Source organism: Lampris incognitus, chromosome 12, assembly GCF_029633865.1.
Source record: "Lampris incognitus isolate fLamInc1 chromosome 12, fLamInc1.hap2, whole genome shotgun sequence".
Classification (NCBI taxonomy): Eukaryota; Metazoa; Chordata; class Actinopteri; order Lampriformes; family Lampridae; genus Lampris; species Lampris incognitus.
Window position 1 is genome coordinate 50,436,632 of NC_079222.1, and position 18,339 is coordinate 50,454,970.

An 18,339-nucleotide genomic window follows, 5' to 3' on the forward strand; every position below is an offset into this window, starting at 1 on the left:
TAGTTTTCCCGCCACACATAGCGGTTTGCATTTAGGCCAAAAAGTTGAATTTTGGTCTCATCTGACCAGAGCACCTTCTTCCACATGTTTGCTGTGTCCCCCACATGGCTTCTGGCAAACTGCAAACGGGACTTCTTATGGTTTTCTTTTAACAGTGGCTTTCTTCTTGCCACTCTTCCATAAAGGCCAGATTTGTGCAGTGCACGACCAATAGTTGTCCTGTGGACAGATTCCCCCACCTGAGCTGTGGATCTCTGCAGTTCGTCCAGAGTCACCATGGGCCTCTTGGCTGCATCTCTGATCAGTGCTCTCCTTGTTCGGCCTGTAAGTTTAGGCGGACGGCCGTGTCTTGGTAGGTTTGCAGTTGTGTCATATTCTTTCCATTTCTGGATGATGGATTGAACAGTGCTCCGTGAGATGTTCAAAGCTTGGAAATCTTTTTATAGCCTAACCCAGCTTTAAACTTCTCCACAACTTTATCCCTGACCTGTCTGGTGTGTTCCTTGGACTTCATGATGCTGTTTGCTCCCCATTATTCTCTTAACAAACCTCTGAGGCTGTCACAGAACAGCTGTATTTGTACTTAGATTAGATTACACACAGGTTGACTCTATTTAGTCATTAGGTCAGCATTCGATCATTCAGCAATCATCAGGCAACTTCTGAAGGCAATTGGCTGCACTCAGAGAAAAGGGGGCTGGATACTTTTGCACACCGCACTTTTCAGTTTTTTATTTGTAAAAAAATTTAAAATCATGTATAATTTTCTTTGTACTTCACAATTGTGTGCCACTTTGCGTTGGTATTTCGCATAAAATTCCAATAAAATATATTTATGTTTGTGGTCGTAACGTGACAAAATGTGGAAAAGTTCAAAGGGTATGAATACTTTTGCAAGCCACTGTATATGACTGGAAAAGGAAGGGGTACTATCTAGGATAAAACCAAGGCTCTTAGCCTGAGCAGAGACCGGTATGGTGGCTCCAGCAATGGGGAGTGAGCAAATATTAGTTTTTGAGAGTGTAAATCTAGTGCCAATGAGGAGTAGCTCCGTTTTATTACTGTTAAATTTCAGATAATTGTTAGTCATCCATATCTGTATATCATGGAGACAAGCAGTGGGGGTACTGGAGAGGAGAATGGAAGTGGGCTTAGTGGACACATAAAGCTGTGCATCATCAACATAGCAGTGGAATTGGATACCGTGGAGATGTTGCCAAGAGGGAGGAAGTAAATAATAAACATGAGTGGCCCCAACACTGAACCCTGTGGAACTCCATGAGGAACTATCAAACTTTCTGATCGGTAATTCTGAATATGCACAAAATGTGTCCTGTCTGTAAGGTAGGAAGGAAACCACTGATACACAGTGCCCCCAACTCCCGTGCTAGCTAGACGATTCATGAGGAGTCGATGGGATATAGGATCAAAGACTGCGGTGAGGTCAAGGAGGATGAGGATAGAGAGAAGACGAGTCAGCTGCACGAAGGAGGTCATTAGTGATCTTAACCAGGGGTGTTTCTGTGCTATGTTTGGGGCGAAAGCCAGATTGGAATTGTTCAAAGAGATTATTGTCATTAAGGTAGATCTGGAGTTGAGATGCTCCAAGTTGAGACCCTCACAAGGATTTTGGAGATGAATGATAAAATTGGAAATAGGCCAGTTTTTGTTTTGGTCAGTAGAATCTTCCTCTTCCCTGGCAGCTCCATTTTCAGCATCCTTCTCCCAATATACCCAGCATCTCTCCTTCGCACATGTCCAAACCATCTCAATCTCACCCCTTGTTGACCCCAAGAATTTGAGGTGTACGTTTCACACAGGGTGATGTGATACATTGATGTGATGTTTGTAGTGCAGTAGTTAGAGGGAAGACGAATACTTGCTTACCGCCTGCTTTTATAGCTTGCTGCTGCCGGCTAGCCCTTGAGGTGAACAAGGAAGCAGCCCAGTGTGTAAGCCTTCCCCTGCCAGCACATATCCTCTCCTGGCCACACATGGTAACTGGGCGCATCGGCAGACTTGGTAGGGGATCTCAGAAGTACATGCTGTAGTGATCCCCAGAGGCCGTTCATGGCCAGCCACTGCCCTGCTGCCTTGTGGGATGGCTATTGAGACAAAGGTTAGGGGAGCACACCTTGAGAGAGAAGCAACATGTTTGGAGGCACACATTAGGCAGTTCTTCGACAGTATGGAGTTTCCGGCAGCCTCTTGCAGTCATGATGGGCGACTGGTCGCCCTGGGTATAAGCCCTTGCCACCAGGACCAACCTGTCATGGCAAAGACAGTGCTACTGTGGCACTCTAAAAAATGTCCTTGCGTAGATCTCCACCTGTCACCGTGGTGTGCAATATCTGGCCTTACATCTGGTTGAAGTCTGATGGCTTTGGGGTGTCGGGCGACGGGAGCAGGGTAAAATGGCCTGGGAGCTCCTAGTCAGAGCCCTGCACATCGGTGGCATGGGGTATTGGTTGCTAGCAGCTGGGATTGAGTGGTAGCTGCGAGCAGCCCTATTTAGGGACCACACTGCTCACCCCAATTGGGGAGGGGCCTAGAAAAGGTGGCCTAAAATTGTCCACTCAACCAACCTCCTCGGTAGGTTACCACGCTTACCATCCTGTGGTAAAAATAAGAAAATGATCCCATTCAAATTGGCAACATGGAATGTTTGGACTCTGAATGGAATAGAATATTAGGCAACAGACCACATTGAAGGACCGTGCTGATTGCTGAGGAACTAAGATGCTACAACGTGGATATCGCTGCTCTCAGGGTACATATTCTTCTGGAGAGGCTGTCCCCTTGGCGGACAACATCAGCATGGTGTTGAGCTGGCAATTAAACACCCACTGGACTAATTGAGAGGCTAATGACCCTCCGTATCCCCCTAGCAAAGGCACGCTATGCCACTCGGTTAAGTGCATATGCACCAACACTACTATCTGACAATGGTGTGGACATGGAGAGCAAGTGGCTTACATTGCACAGATCCCGGATCAGTTTTTCTTAAGCCAAGTGAAGGTTAAAAACAGTGGAATTAATTTTCACCTGACCCACTGTCAGTTAGGTTGTATCAGTGAGAAGTGTGCGGGAAAATTGCCAAGTAGCAGAAAATGGACGGCGTTTATCCCCAGCGGGACTGCCAAAACAAAGAAAGGAGAGGAAAATGAAGTGAAAGAAGCAGTCACAATAAAAAATGTCCCGCTAATAAGATTTTTTTTCCCAAAAAAGCTAAACAAAGTGAAAAAGAGGGCATTCCGATGGAGGATGTCGAGTTGGCAAGTTGTAACGATAGCCTGGAAGCGTCTACCATCGGTTGCAGCAATGCACAGCTTCAGCTACGAAAAGGTAGCTCAAGCAGCGACACACTGCGTCTGCTAGGGACAACAAGATAGGGGATACGACGACAAACGGGAGAAGAAATGGACAAAGACGGGGATGACCAAACAGTGGGAAGTTTAGGTCTTTTGTTTGCACCGAGCAAGATAAGACTCCTGCAAACCTGTTTCAAGTTGCGCTGAGGGATGGACTCCAGATAACCTTCCCCAGTGTTTTTGTTGCGCTTGGGCTTTTTCTCAAACTGCCTGTATCCAACTGCGAGGGAGAGAGGACAATTTCACAACTGAAACGGATAAAAAAATGAACTCGGAACAACCATGGGTCAGAAAAGGCTTCCAGCGCTCTCTTTGAGGGCCATCGAGTCTGAGCTTGTGAGGGGGCTGGGTTTTGAGGAGTTGACCGCAGAGTTTGCAAAGAAAAAGTCAAGAAAGAAGAACTTCTATAGGTTAGCCCCATTTGATTATGTTGTCTGTGCATTGAGTAGTATTATCTGTGGTGACTGTGTGTCACTGCACGTTTATTACTATTGTTGCTGCAGTGTTGAGGAGCTGAAACACAATAATTTCACCCTCGTTTACTCGTATAATGAGACGTAACAAATAAAGAATCTTGAATCTTGCTCTGTATTTTGTGGATGATTTTATTTGATTTGTTGTTAGCATAACATGTGTATTGCATCGCTGTAGTGTGATGCTGCAATAGTATTGGAGTCAGTTTGTCAAGTTCATTATGTTGGAACGACCACGGATGACTCGACTCGCTAGCCCTTGGCTAATGGGTCGAACCCTTTAGTCGACTGGTTAACGTAGTCACCAGACCCGGGTTCGCTTCTCGGCTGCGGCGCTTCCCGGCTGCCCCCTGAATTCACTACATTGGTGTCAGAAGGGGGATGGTGAGACCGTGAGGCCATAGGAAGCGCGTGTGCACAGAGGCATTAGGGGGCTGGTATGCTGAAGCGAAGGTGACATGCTTCCTGAAGGAGGGGGGGTAGTGTAACGACCACGGATGACTACACTCGCTAGTCCTTCGCTAACGGGTCAGACCCTTTAGTCGACTGGTTAATGTAGCTGCCCGTGGTGCGGGAGACCCATGTTCGCGTCCCGGCTGCGGCAGTTCCCAACTGTCCCCCGAATTTGCTGCAATATGTTGGTTTTTGCAGTTCTGTGTGAAGTTGCCTAGCTTAGTGAGCCTTATTTTGAAACCGGCATCCAACTGTGCTGTGTGATTACCTTAGGATGGTATTGTTGTAAGCCTATTTCTAGTTAGTCACATTATTGTGTATCAGTAATAACTGGTGTGCTGTCTGCTTTGGTGGTTTTCAGTGAACACAAACATTGCCATAGTCTAGAGTCACATACTGCCTTGAGATGATTTAATCCATTGTTTCCTTGTCTTGTGATGTGTGAGTGAGATGACAGTACTTGGTCTACTGAACTGTATGGGCATACCTGCTCAGCTGGACTGGTTGTTCAGTCTTTGACCAATAGGTGTGTGATTATGGTCTGGTGGATTTGACATGCCAGCTTGACTGGAAGCTCAAAATAATTAAGGTGGGGTTTAATGGCTGGGGCGTGGTGTGGGCGTGGTGTGTGTATGTGGGAGGGGGGTGAGCTTCAGTGCCCATGGGCCCCTGGGGGAACTAATCGAGTCTTGAGTTGTCATTACTGGCAACCCAGCCACTGAGGATGCACAAGCCAGTGCATTCTTAGTGCCGGTCCCAAGCCCGGACAAATGGGGAGGGTTGCGTCAGGAAGGGCATCCGGCGTAAAATCTCTGCCGGTCGAGGCCCAGGTTACCAACGACTGCCACCGGTACTGCCACCGGTACTGTTGGGCGAAGGAAGAGAGGGGGAAGGTATGTCCAGAGGCAGCTAGAGAGGAGGAAGGGTAGGCGTGTGGAGGTGAGAGTCAGAACTTTGAATGTTGGCACTATGACTGGTAAAGAGAGAGAGCTGGCTGACATGATGGAAAGAAGAAAGGTGGGCATACTGTGTGTGCAAGAGACCAGGTGGAAGGGGAGTAAGGCCAGGAGTGTGAATGGGAGGAGAAATGGAGTAGGGGTAATTCTGAAGGAAGAGTATGTCAAGAGTGTGCTGGAGGTGAAGAGAGTGTCAGACAGAGTGATGAGTATGAAGCTGGAAATCGAAGGTTTATTGCTGAATGTTATCAGCGCATATACCCCGCAAGTTGGGTGTGAGATGGAAGAGAAAGAAGAATTCTGGGGTGAGTTGGACGACGTGGTGGAGAGGGTACCCAAGGAGGAGAGAGTGGTGATTGGGGCGGACTTCAATGGACATGTTGGTGAAGGGAACAGAGGTGATGAGGAGGTGATAGGTAGATATGGTGTCAAGGAGAGAATTGTGGAAGGACAGATGGTAGTCGATTTTGCGAAAAGGATGGAAATGGCTGTGGTGAATACATATTTCAAGAAGAGGGAGGAACACAGGGTGACGTACAAGAGTGGAGGAAAGTGCACACAGGTGGACTATATCTTATGCAGAATGTGCCATCTAAAAGGGATTGGAGACTGCAAGGTGGTGACAGGGGAGAACGTAGCTAGGCAGCATCGGAAGGTGGTCTGTAGGATGACTTTGGAGACCAAGAAGAGGAAGAGCGTGAAGACAGAGCCGAAGATCAAATGGTGGAAGTTGAAGAAGGAAGACTGTTGTGTGGAGTTCAGGCAGGAGTTAAGACAGACACTGGGTGGTAGTGAAGAGTTGCCAGATGGCTGGGCAACCACTGCAGAAATAGTGAGGGAGACAGCTAGGAAGGTACTTGGTGTGTCATCAGCAAAGTATACAGAGGAAGAGGTTGGCAAAGAAGAAGTGGGATAGTCAGAGAGATGAAGAAAGTAGACAGGAGTACAAGGAGATGCAGCGTAAAGTGAACAGAGAGGTGGCAAAGGCAAAGGAAAAGGCGTATGGTGAGTTGTATGACGAAAAGACAGGAGGAGCTGGAGGTGGCAGAGATGAAGATGATAAGATTTTCACTGGGAGTAACAAAGAAAGACAGGATTAGGAACGATTATATTAGAGGGACAGCTCAGGTTGGACAGTTTGGAGACAAAGCAAGAGAGGCAAGGTTGAGATGGTTTGGACATGTGTGGAGGAGAGATGCTGAGTATATTGGGAGAAGGATGCTGAATATGGAGCTGCCAGGGAAGAGGAGAAGAGGAAGGCCAAAGAGGAGGTTTATGGATGTGGTGAGGGAGGACATGCAGGTGGCTGGTGTGACAGAGGAAGATGCAGAGGACAGGAAGAGATGGAAACGGTTGATCCGCTGTGGCGCCCCCTAACGGGAGCAGCCGAAAGTAGTAGTAGTTGCCATTACTGGAACTGGAAGTAGGGGTGAGATTGGTAATTGTCTCTATATTGGTTTCTGGACTTGCTTTACGTTTTGAGTGTCGCCCCGAATATAATTCTGAATTGAAGCCCACGTGAAGCCCACAACAGCCTGTCAAGTACATGCAGGTTTCTAAAAGAACTGCGTGTGTGTGTGTGTGCGTGTGTGTGCGCGCGCGCGAGTCTCGTGGGCAGCGCCGAGTCACGTGACACGCGTGAAAGCGGGAAGAGACGAGTAGAGGTGAAATGGCAGAGTGCAGGGGGAGAAAACGCAATTCTTTTTGGATTTTTCCAAAAAAGAAGGAAGGGTAAGAATTTAGCCGATGATTGAAATTGGCTGTTGATTTATGATATGAATTCGATTCGGCACCTACAATCATGATGAGAAATGCTCATCATCATGAGTCCCACGGCCCGCTTGCCGTTTAGCTAGCAGGCAACGCTCGTCTGATCCCGCAGCATACTTTTATCGTTCTTTGGCAGGATTTGCCTCGAAAATAAATCACATTTCCGTAAAACGAACAGAAACGGTAGCGACTCATTCATCTGAACAACATAAAGTTAAGCATCATGTTGATCTAAATAAAGAGGAACTTTGTAGTGGTTATGGGGCTACATAATTCCCCTTATTGAGCTGGTAGGAACGTTTGTTTACAGCTGCTGTTTCCTCGGTTCGGGTTTACAGTGACGCACTTCCGCTGCGCGGGTTTTTTGTTGTTGTAATGGTGGAAGGAATAAATGGTGCACGTTGTGTAGCCGAAAGAGGAAGTTGTCACGACTCCTGCTTGAGCTCCTCTACACTGGTGACCCCTATATGAGGCTCCTCTACAACTTCAAGTAAATAAACAATTAGCTTTAAGCCATTATGACTGGAGGTATTGTTTAGATGCTACTACAGTCAGATCTACATGTGATGAGAGTGCAGTCCAGTCCAGTTATGAACCCCATTATGAGATTCATGGAGGGGATTTCATGGTTTTGCAGAGGGCAGCAGAGGCAAGCTGCAGACTGAAGACGAGCGCCAGCAGCTGGGTCAGAATCAGGCTGGGAAATGGTGCCCACAGTTTGGTGTTGTGTGTGTGTGTGTGTGTGTGAGTGAAAGCAAATTTAATATTCCAATAAGCTAATGTTAACATAACTACATTTAACTTTCCCCCCCCCTAGTCTGGCACTGTAGCATGTCAATAAATGTTTAATGATAGCAGTTGTGAAGTGTTCTGCTTCTACCCAATACTAATACTAATTACTAACAACTACTAATATTTGTAACATTACAATTCATAATTAATCTGGAGAGTAAACAACAGTTTTTGAGGTACACATTTCAGTTGTTCAATGATTAAGATGTGTACTTTGAATGTAAATCAGGTGCCAAAGTGCATTAAAAAAAGCATCAGAATAGAACTTGTTTATCAAATACGTTTTTCCAGGACAGGATCCCCCCGGACCCCCTATTGAAGTCCGGGCTAAGCCCCTGCCACTGAGCAGAGTTATGGATGCAAGGAGCACGACCAGAAGGCTCCAATTTAGCAGAAGCTTTTATCCAAAGCGAGTTAACACAACACAAGCAAGGACCTGCTCAGGACGCAACAACGCAAGTAAGTGTAAAAAAAATAATAATCAGGTTCCAGTCTGATAGGACGTAGGTGTCAACAGGCAGTGCACAAAGCCAATGCATAGGGTGCCTAGAAGGGATTTTTTGGGTTGTTGTTTTTTTGTAGTATTAATACCATCAGGTGTGGAGGTGCTGGTGAAGGAGCTGGGCCTCTAGCTTCCTATAGACTTCCTGTAAAGACACCATCCATTCCATACGTTCATATCTGCTGTTCTTATAAAGACTACCCTGAACTAGTTCTACCTCTCTGGCTCTGCCTCTCTCCCTCTCTTGCTCTGTCTCTCGCTCTAGCCCCCCCCCCCCCCCCCCCCGTCTCGGTCTGTCTGTCTGTCTGTCTGTCTGTCTGTCTGTCTGTCTGTCTGTCTGTCTGTCTGTCTCTGTGTCTGTTCTCCTTCTTTTACTCTTCCTGTTTAGTAATCTCTTTCTCCTCTGCCCCCATCCATGGCCTACCCCCCACCCCCCGCCCCTAAATTCAATACTGTGTTCTAATCCATAGGCTCCATTAGACCGTCTCTCACTGTGCGCGAGAGCTGTCTGTGGTTATTCAGCGGCAGCGTTTCCACGTTCTGCATTATAATATACAAGTTAGCCTTTTTCATTTTGTTGTATTATTATCTGTCACGGTCCATTACTGATTGTCCACAGTACTCAACAAATTATATAACAGTGCTTTACCGAGAACCGTCTCTTTGCCCAGCTCAACATCCTCTCTAGCGTCACATCAGGTAAGCGGCACAACCTTGTTTTATTTATTTATTTCCTCCACGACTTCACCTCCAGTTGGACCGTTTCACTTAACTTCTAACTTTACTGTTTGAAACTGTGTGGTGGTTTTGATGTGGAATACTGCTTTTGCCTCAGGTTTGGTTTTATTCAGTTCTGCAAAGATGTGATCACAGGTTGGACGTGACACTCACTTGATTCTCTAGTTGGAGTGTTTGAAAATAAGAGTTTATTCATGGGAGAAATTCTTAAAACAATTATCCCACATTTTGTAGTCAATCAGTTGATATCACTTGAATTAGATGAAATGTGAAATGAGCATCACTATGTAGAATATAATATATATACTTAGCACAGAGAGTAAGGAAATGTGTATTTGGTGGATTATGTCTTTGTTGTAACAATGCTTCTTGGCAGTAAATCTTGTACCGTTGGAAAGCCTGTTTATTTCCCTTTTAAATGGCGCCACATGTGTAAGGAACATGCATGTGTGGGATGAGCAGCAGAGCTGAGTATGTGGGTTGCACCCATGAAACATTTGCCAAATCTTTTGTGCCAATGCCAAGCAGCTTATTCTGCTGCTGCTATTGACTCTTGTGTTGAGCTTCTGGTCCCCCAGGTGCTGCTGCCCATCAGCTGCCTGATAGAAGATTTACTGCCAAGAAGCATCGTTACAACAAATACATCATCTACCCAACACACATTTCCTTACTTTCTGTGCTGAGTTTAGATAGATTTAGATTTGCAGTCATGGTTTTGCAAAAGGTGAGGAACGCATTGCTTTAACTCGGAGGCTCATGGTTTCCTCTGCCAGGCGGATGTAGCTCCCCTTTTCCGGTGCTCGGACTTTACGACAAACCACCCCTCTTTTCGCCTGCCGGGAGAAGGGAAATGCACATGCGTGGGCAGAAAAAACCAGTATAGGACTTTAGTGCAGGGCCAAAGTCTTCCCATATTTCCAAGAATGGGAAATATGGAAAAGAAACAGCTGTCCATATGCAGCGCTCAAGCTCAAAAAAAGTAAAAAAAGTAAAAAATCTAATTAATAAAAAGTCAGTCTTTGGATGCACAGTTTATCATAATTTCAAAGCCCTTATTAAAAGACTTCTTCACATCATGGCTTTCATGATATAAAATGAAAGAAGGTGAATGGCTGCTCTGCTGACTGACTTTCATTCCTAGTAAGAGCACACAGCTCAGCCGTGGACGTGTGTTACTGTAGCTGCTGAGACCATGTCCAGCTGAGTAGTCCTACTCTTCACATGTCCAGCTGTGACGGTGAGTAGTCCTACTCTTCACATGTCCAGCTGTGACGGTGAGTAGTCGTACTCTTCACATGTCCAGCTGTGACGGTGAGTAGTCCTACTCTTCACATGTCCAGCTGTGACGGTGAGTAGTCCTACTCTTCACATGTCCAGCTGTGGCGGTGAGTAGTCGTACTCTTCACATGTCCAGCTGTGACGGTGAGTAGTCCTACTCTTCACATGTCCATCTGTGACGGTGAGTAGTCCTACTCTTCACATGTCCAGCTGTGACGGTGAGTAGACCTACTCTTCACATGTCCAGCTGTGGCAGTGAGTAGTCCTACTCTTCACATGTCCAGCTGTGGCGGTGAGTAGTCCTACTCTTCACATGTCCAGCTGTGACGGTGAGTAGTCCTACTCTTCACATGTCCAGCTGTGACGGTGAGTAGTCCTACTCTTCACATGTCCAGCTGTGGCGGTGAGTAGACCTACTCTTCACATGTCCAGCTGTGGCGGTGAGTAGTCCTACTCTTCACATGTCCAGCTGTGGCGGTGAGTAGTCCTACTCTTCACATGTCCAACTGTGACGGTGAGTAGTCCTACTCTTCACATGTCCAGCTGTGACGGTGAGTAGTCCTACTCTTCACATGTCCAGCTGTGACGGTGAGTAGTGCTACTCTTCACATGTCCAGCTGTGACGGTGAGTAGTCCTACTCTTCACATGTCCATCTGTGACGGTGAGTAGTCCTACTCTTCACATGTCCATCTGTGACGGTGAGTAGTCCTACTCTTCACATGTCCATCTGTGGCGGTGAGTAGTCCTACTCTTCACATGTCCATCTGTGACGGTGAGTAGTCCTACTCTTCACATGTCCAGCTGTGACGGTGAGTAGACCTACTCTTCACATGTCCAGCTGTGGCGGTGAGTAGTCCTACTCTTCACATGTCCAACTGTGGCGGTGAGTAGTCCTACTCTTCACATGTCCAGCTGTGACGGTGAGTAGTCCTACTCTTCACATGTCCAGCTGTGACGGTGAGTAGTCCTACTCTTCACATGTCCAGCTGTGACGGTGAGTAGTGCTACTCTTCACATGTACAGCTGTGATGGTGAGTAGTCTTCACATGTACAGCTGTGACAGTGAGTAGTCCTACTCTTCACATGTCCAGCTGTGGCGGTGAGTAGTCCTACTCTTCACATGTCCAGCTGTGGCGGTTAATAGTCCTACTCTTCACATGTCCAGCTGTGACGGTGAGTAGTCCTACTCTTCACATGTCCAGCTGTGACGGTGAGTAGTCCTACTCTTCACATGTCCAGCTGTGACGGTGAGTAGTCGTACTCTTCACATGTCCAGCTGTGACGGTGAGTAGTCCTACTCTTCACATGTCCAGCTGTGACGGTGAGTAGTCCTACTCTTCACATGTCCAGCTGTGGCGGTGAGTAGTCGTACTCTTCACATGTCCAGCTGTGACGGTGAGTAGTCCTACTCTTCACATGTCCAGCTGTGACGGTGAGTAGTCCTACTCTTCACATGTCCAGCTGTGGCGGTGAGTAGTCCTACTCTTCACATGTCCAGCTGTGACGGTGAGTAGTCCTACTCTTCACATGTCCAGCTGTGACGGTGAGTAGACCTACTCTTCACATGTCCAGCTATGACGGTGAGTAGTCCTACTCTTCACATCGCATTTATTTGCGCTTCATCCAGAGTTCCTCCAGTTCTGCCGTGCTGAGATCAGCGGTGAATGACTTGCTGGCTTGCGAAATACGATCGACTTGTTGTTTACTTTCGAGACTCCTACCCGAACACGTAACGTTTGGTTCTGATCTGATCCAACTGTAGATGTGAGTCACGCATGTGCAAGGAAGACTCAGAGCGGGCGGTTAGGAAAAGCAGCGTTGGTCGAGCGAGCTAGAGACTGGATGAAGACAGGGAGCAGGGGTGGGAGTCTTTCGGAATCTCACGATTCGATTTCGATTCTTGGGGTCACGGTTCGATTAGAAATCGATTTTCGATTCAAAACGATTCCCGATTCAAAACTGATTCTGGATTTGGTACATAGGGGTGCTAATTGTTTGAGCACACCCAGCAGAGACACCCCACCTTCCTCTCAGAGAGGCCGTTTGAGATGTTTCTGCACTACTCTAGAAATGGGATGGAGATAACAAGCATCGACGATATGCTGGGCCGGTTCCGCAGCCTGCTTGGCTCCATTAATCAGAACGAGCTGCCAACTCCGCCGTCTACTGTAGTGAATGATGAGTGTGTGGAGGAGGAGGATATGTCATTACACACTGATGATGGGGAGCCCCCTGCCATATCGGAGTCCTCTGAGCAGGAACAGGGGGCTGCAGAGGAAAACCCTCCCCAGCCTCCCCCCACCTAAAACTGAGGAGTTCCGTCCCCCACTCCCAGACCAGCAGGCAACCCCCGAGAGCACTCCAAAATTGCCAGATTATGCTGCTCTCAAGTCTGCCATTTCCCACTTGAAAGGCGGTGTGGCAAATTACGGCATGAAAGCAGACTAAAGTGTGTATAAGATTGTGTAGGTTTTATATTCGAAAACGTTATGTCAATTGATTGCAATAACGTGAAGACACAAAGGCTTCAATTAGATTTCTAACCTTTCTCAGTAAAAACCGACGTGACGGTTTGTCGTACTTTGGCTCAGTTGTGTGGATCATAAATCTAAAGCCTTCATTGTCACTACGCTGTGGGGACGCAGGTCTTCTGAAACGAGACAGGTGATGGGGACGCAGGTCTTCTGAGATGAGACAGGTGATGGGGACGCAGGTCTTCTGAGATGAGACAAGTGATGGGGACGCAGGTCTTCTGAAACGAGACAGGTGATGGGGACGCAGGTCTTCTGAAACGAGACAGGTGATGGGGACGCAGGTCTTCTTAGATGAGACAGGTGATGGTGACGCAGGTCTTCTGAGATGAGACAGGTGATGGGGACGCAGGTCTTCTGAAACGAGACAGGTGATGGGGACGCAGGTCTTCTGAAATGAGACAGGTGATGGGGACGCAGGTCTTCTGAGATGAGACAGGTGATGGGGACGCAGGTCTTCTGAAACGAGACAGGCGATGGGGACGCAGGTCTTCTGAAACGAGACAGGTGATGGGGACGCAGGTCTTCTGAAATGAGACAGGTGATGGGGACGCAGGTGTTCTGAGATGAGACAGGTGATGGGGACGCAGGTGTTCTGAGATGAGACAGGTGATGAGGACGCAGGTCTTCTGAGATGAGACAGGTGATGGGGACGCAGGTCTTCTGAAACGAGACAGGTGATGGGGACGCAGGTGTTCTGAGATGAGACAGGTGATGGGGACGCAGGTCTTCTGAGATGAGACAGGTGATGGGGACGCAGGTCTTCTGAGATGAGACAGGTGATGGGGACGCAGGTCTTCTGAAACGAGACAGGTGATGGGGACGCAGGTCTTCTGAAATGAGACAGGTGATGGGGACGCAGGTCTTCTGAGATGAGACAGGTGATGGGGACGCAGGTCTTCTGAGATGAGACAGGTGATGGGGACGCAGGTCTTCTGAGATGAGACAGGTGATGGGGACGCAGGTCTTCTGAGATGAGACAGGTGATGGGGACGCAGGTCTTCTGAGATGAGACAGGTGATGGGGACGCAGGTCTTCTGAGATGAGACAGGTGATGGGGATGCAGGTGTTCTGAAACGAGACAGGTGATGGATCTGGTCATCTTATTTATGTGTTTGCTCGTCCAGAACTGGCGGGGAGGTTGGTAAAGTGGCGCAGTGTGTGTTGGTTGTTGGTTAATGTTGCGGGAGGTCGTTGTTCCACTTCTTGTTGTTCAGCTCTGGGTGATGGCGTAGGATGTGAGACCTAACATGTGTAGTGGTCCCCAAACACTTCACTCTGTATTGCAAGTCTTGCATATTGAAGGAGTCATGTCGAGCTCCTTCTTCCCCGGGAGACTGTAAACTCCCAAATGCTCCCCAACGCTGTCCTTCAGTGATGCCGGGCCTGGCTGAGCTTGTCGCTGCTGCGTGTTTAGAGAGGCTAGCCAGAGCCAATGTCAGCAGCGACTCACTAGCCACTCTTGTGGTTTCCGGAAGCCGGCACAGGCGCGCGGCAAAGTCAACGTTGCCAGCAGCGAGGAGGCTACTTAAGACTGAAAAGAACGTTTTTAAAAATCGATTTTTGGAATTTGTGAATCTATTCAGAATCATAGAGGAGTCGCTTCTTCTTACGTGCATCTATGTTTCCTCCCACCCCTAATATGTTTCTCGACCACGTTGCCGGTAACAAGAACAAAGACGACCGTATCACATAAAGTACCCACAGAATCATTGGCGTTCCCACCTCAAACCTGTCGGACCTCAACAGCAAAGCCCTCACACGCAAAGCAGTCACGTGACCCGGGGCCCCCCTCAACCAGTCATCACTCCACTCCCGTCCAGGCTCAGCTAAGGGTCCATAGCTTGGGAGCAAAAGGTTAGGTTTGCCTTTGTGTCTTGACATTATCGCAACCAACTGATAGAAAACTACACAACCTTATGCACACTTTAGTCTGCCCTGTCATGCCATGATTTGCCCCACCACCTTTCTAAGCGCACAGCGGACTGGAGTAGATCCTGAAATTAGCCCCCCTATGGACCAAATCTGGAATCGATATCGAATCAGGAATCCTTCTGAACTGAAAATCGATTTTGAATCGAATCGTGACCCCAAGATTCGTAATCGAATCGAATCGTCACATGCTGAAAGATTGCCACCCCTAAAAGCAATGAAGCAGCACAGCACAACGAGTTAAATCAAACTTTAGTAAAGCAGCAGCAACATAAAGGGCCCCGAGTTTGCAGATGGCAGAGGGTTTTCTGTGAGTCTTGATGAATGTCTGTGGTGTGTTGACTGAAACCGAGCGTGTTGTGCTAGGTGAGTGTGACATATCTGAAGCACTACACCATCCCAGTAGTCTCATCCATCGTTGATGGAAACAGGCTTCAGACCTGTGCAGTGTAAACCGTCTGTGCCGATGGCCCACTCATTTGTCTTGGTGATGCTTAGCTTCGTGTAGTTGTTGGAAATTAAGCAACACATATGAGGAAATGAAACGGTATTTGCTTTGTTAAGTTTTCTTTACAATCAGTATGCTTGTGATCGCAGACTGCACCATGCGGTTTAGAGGCTTACCGGTCTTGTTTTGAAGTGTTCGGCCGGCTTTGACAACCTCATACGTTGAATTGGTTCCATAGTTGAACCATGCTGGTGTAAACTACTAATAAGACACGTTAGCTAACGGGTCTGACCCTTTAGCCGAGCGGTTAGTGACGTCGCCTTGTGGTGCAGTACACCTCGTATTGAATCCCGCACCGGGCAAGAAAATAACTGGTTACATTGACTTGCGGTGTGTTTTCAGTTTCCTTGTGGAGAGCTTCTGCTTATTGTCATCCAGGATTAATTTTGTCATATTAAGAATGAACAACATAAACTTGTAGCTTTTTAAAATAGGCTGTTTAGACTGGATATAGATATGCTAAAGAGTAAATAAACCCCAAACCATTTTAGTGAGTTTGTTGATATCTACAGGTTAAACCCCAGCTAAAGGTTAAAAAGGCTGCTAGGCTGTACTCTGTGGTGTTAGCATAGCAGGATAAACACAGCTGCAGGTAACATGAACAGTGGGTGTGTTGGATTTAGATGTGCCAGTCTTGACAGTACTGCAGACAGTTGTTGGTACTAGCTCTGTCTGTCTTTCAGTCAGTGCTGACAAGTGTTTATCCTGCTATGCTTACATCATGGAGTACAAAGGCCAACCTAGTATGTTGTTAACTTTTCAATGTTTCTTTTTTAAATTGTTTAAATGTCAGCAAGCTCACTAAATGGTCTAGGGTTTAATTAGTTAAGCATCACTCTATTGTTAAGATTGCTTCTCAGTGAGAGCAGCAGTGCAGTCATTTGTGTTCATGTGCATGTGCGTGTGCATGACAGCATGTGTGTGTACATGATAGTATGTGTGTACATGACAGCATGTGTGTACATGACAGCACGTGTGTGACTGTCCTTCACACCCAGTGATCAGGGTTCAGGGGATTGTTCACAAATTAAATGTATTGATCAGCCTAGGGGAAAAAACAAAACAAAAACAGAAACAAATGAGGGTGTTAGAGAAAGAAATACACAAGTGTACCATCATACAAATGTTCAGCTTCCTATTTGCAATACATTCACAGGGTTTTTTTCTTGAAAATGGCATTGGTGCAAAAAAGACAGATATCTAGACTATCAATAGTGTATAACATATATTACTGTATCTCTAGACTACTGTGTATAACATATATTACAATATGTCTAGACTACTGTGTATAACATATATTACTGTATCTCTAGACTACTGAATATAACATATATTACAATATGTCTAGACTACTGAGTATAACATATATTACAATATGTCTAGACTACTGAATATAACATATATTACAATATGTCTAGACTACTGAATATAACATATATTACAATATGTCTAGACTACTGTGTATAACATATATTACAATATGTCTAGACTACTGAGTATAACATATATTACTGTATCTCTAGACTACTGAGTATAACATATATTACAATATGTCTAGACTACTGAGTATAACATATATTACAATATGTCTAGACTACTGAGTATAACATATATTACAATATGTCTAGACTACTGAGTATAACATATATTACAATATGTCTAGACTACTGTGTATAACATGTATTACAAGGATCCGACAGGAGAAATAGTTTCTCTTTTTTAGTCATTTGTTATTGTCCTTCTCATATACAGCTGTTGAAATCAATCAAAAACTTCAAATGGACAGACAGACAGACAGACAGACAGACAGACAGATAGATAGACAGACAGACAGACAGACAGACAGACAGACAGACAGACAGACAGACAGACAGACAGACAGACAGACAGACAGACAGACAGATAGACAGACAGACAGACAGACAGACAGACAGACAGACAGACAGACAGATAGACAGACAGACAGACAGACAGACAGACAGACAGATAGATAGATAGACAGACAGACAGACAGACAGACAGACAGACAGACAGATAGACAGACAGACAGACAGACAGACAGACAGACAGATAGATAGACAAACAGACAGACAGACAGACAGATAGTTAGATAGATAGATAGATAGATAGATAGATAGATAGATAGATAGATAGATAGATAGATAGATAGATAGATAGATAGATAGATAGATAGATAGATAGATAGATAGATAGATAGATAGATAGATAGATAGATAGATAGATAGATAGATAGATAGATAGATAGATAGACGGGTGGATGAGTGGGTGGATGGATGGATGGATGGATGGATGGATGGATGGATGGATGGATTTTCACCCACCCTTCAGCAGCAGGTCTGAGGGGGATTCCTTGTCGTCGGCCCGCAGCAGCAGCAGCTGCTGTGTGCGTGTGGGCGCCTGCAGGGCTGTTCGGGCTTTTCCATCGACTTTTCCTCTCGTCACTCATCGATCTTTCGAGGTGCCCGGTGCACATGTGGTGCCACGTGGCCAGGGTGCTCACATGACGGTGTGGGAGGCGCCCTGGACCGGCAGCAAATCCTGTGCAAAAGAACATCTCGGCGAACCGCATTAGATTAAGGCTTAATTGGGCAGCGTTGCAGGAAAACCCGTGTTTACACCGCAACAACACCGTCAGTTGGTGGGACGCCGAAACAGCTGATGAAGGGTGGATGAGACGAAAGAGAGAGTAGGCTGGTGGAGCCACGAGGAAAGGGTGCGAGCTTTCCCCTCCTCTTCCGTCCTCTTCCTCCCCGTGGCCATGTCATTAGTGACCCTCTCCCTTGTGTCCTCCCTGTCTCAGGATGGACCATCATGACTGGCAGTATGGCATCAGTAGACGCAACCGGCACCATGACGACTACGACGGTGAGGACGCAACAACAGAGATGTGGAGAAACCATTCTCCATGTTTCTAGAGACTAGCGGCAAGGACACCATGAAGGCCAGGATGCTGACATGCTGACTTGTTTATTTACAACACAAAACCAGGAGGATCTCCCTCTCTCTCTCTCTC

General features: G+C 46.7%; 1 protein-coding gene across 1 annotated transcript in view; it reads left to right on the top strand.

Moving 5' to 3' along the window:
* The first annotated feature begins 18,127 nt into the window (after window positions 1–18,127).
* The window catches only part of LOC130121685 (electrogenic sodium bicarbonate cotransporter 4-like), a 51,050-nt gene continuing 50,838 nt past the window's right edge, over window positions 18,128–18,339 (top strand). The window contains exon 1 of the mRNA XM_056290538.1: window positions 18,128–18,191. Within this exon, the coding sequence (XP_056146513.1) occupies window positions 18,128–18,191 (64 nt within the window). The remainder of the gene's footprint in view (window positions 18,192–18,339) is intronic.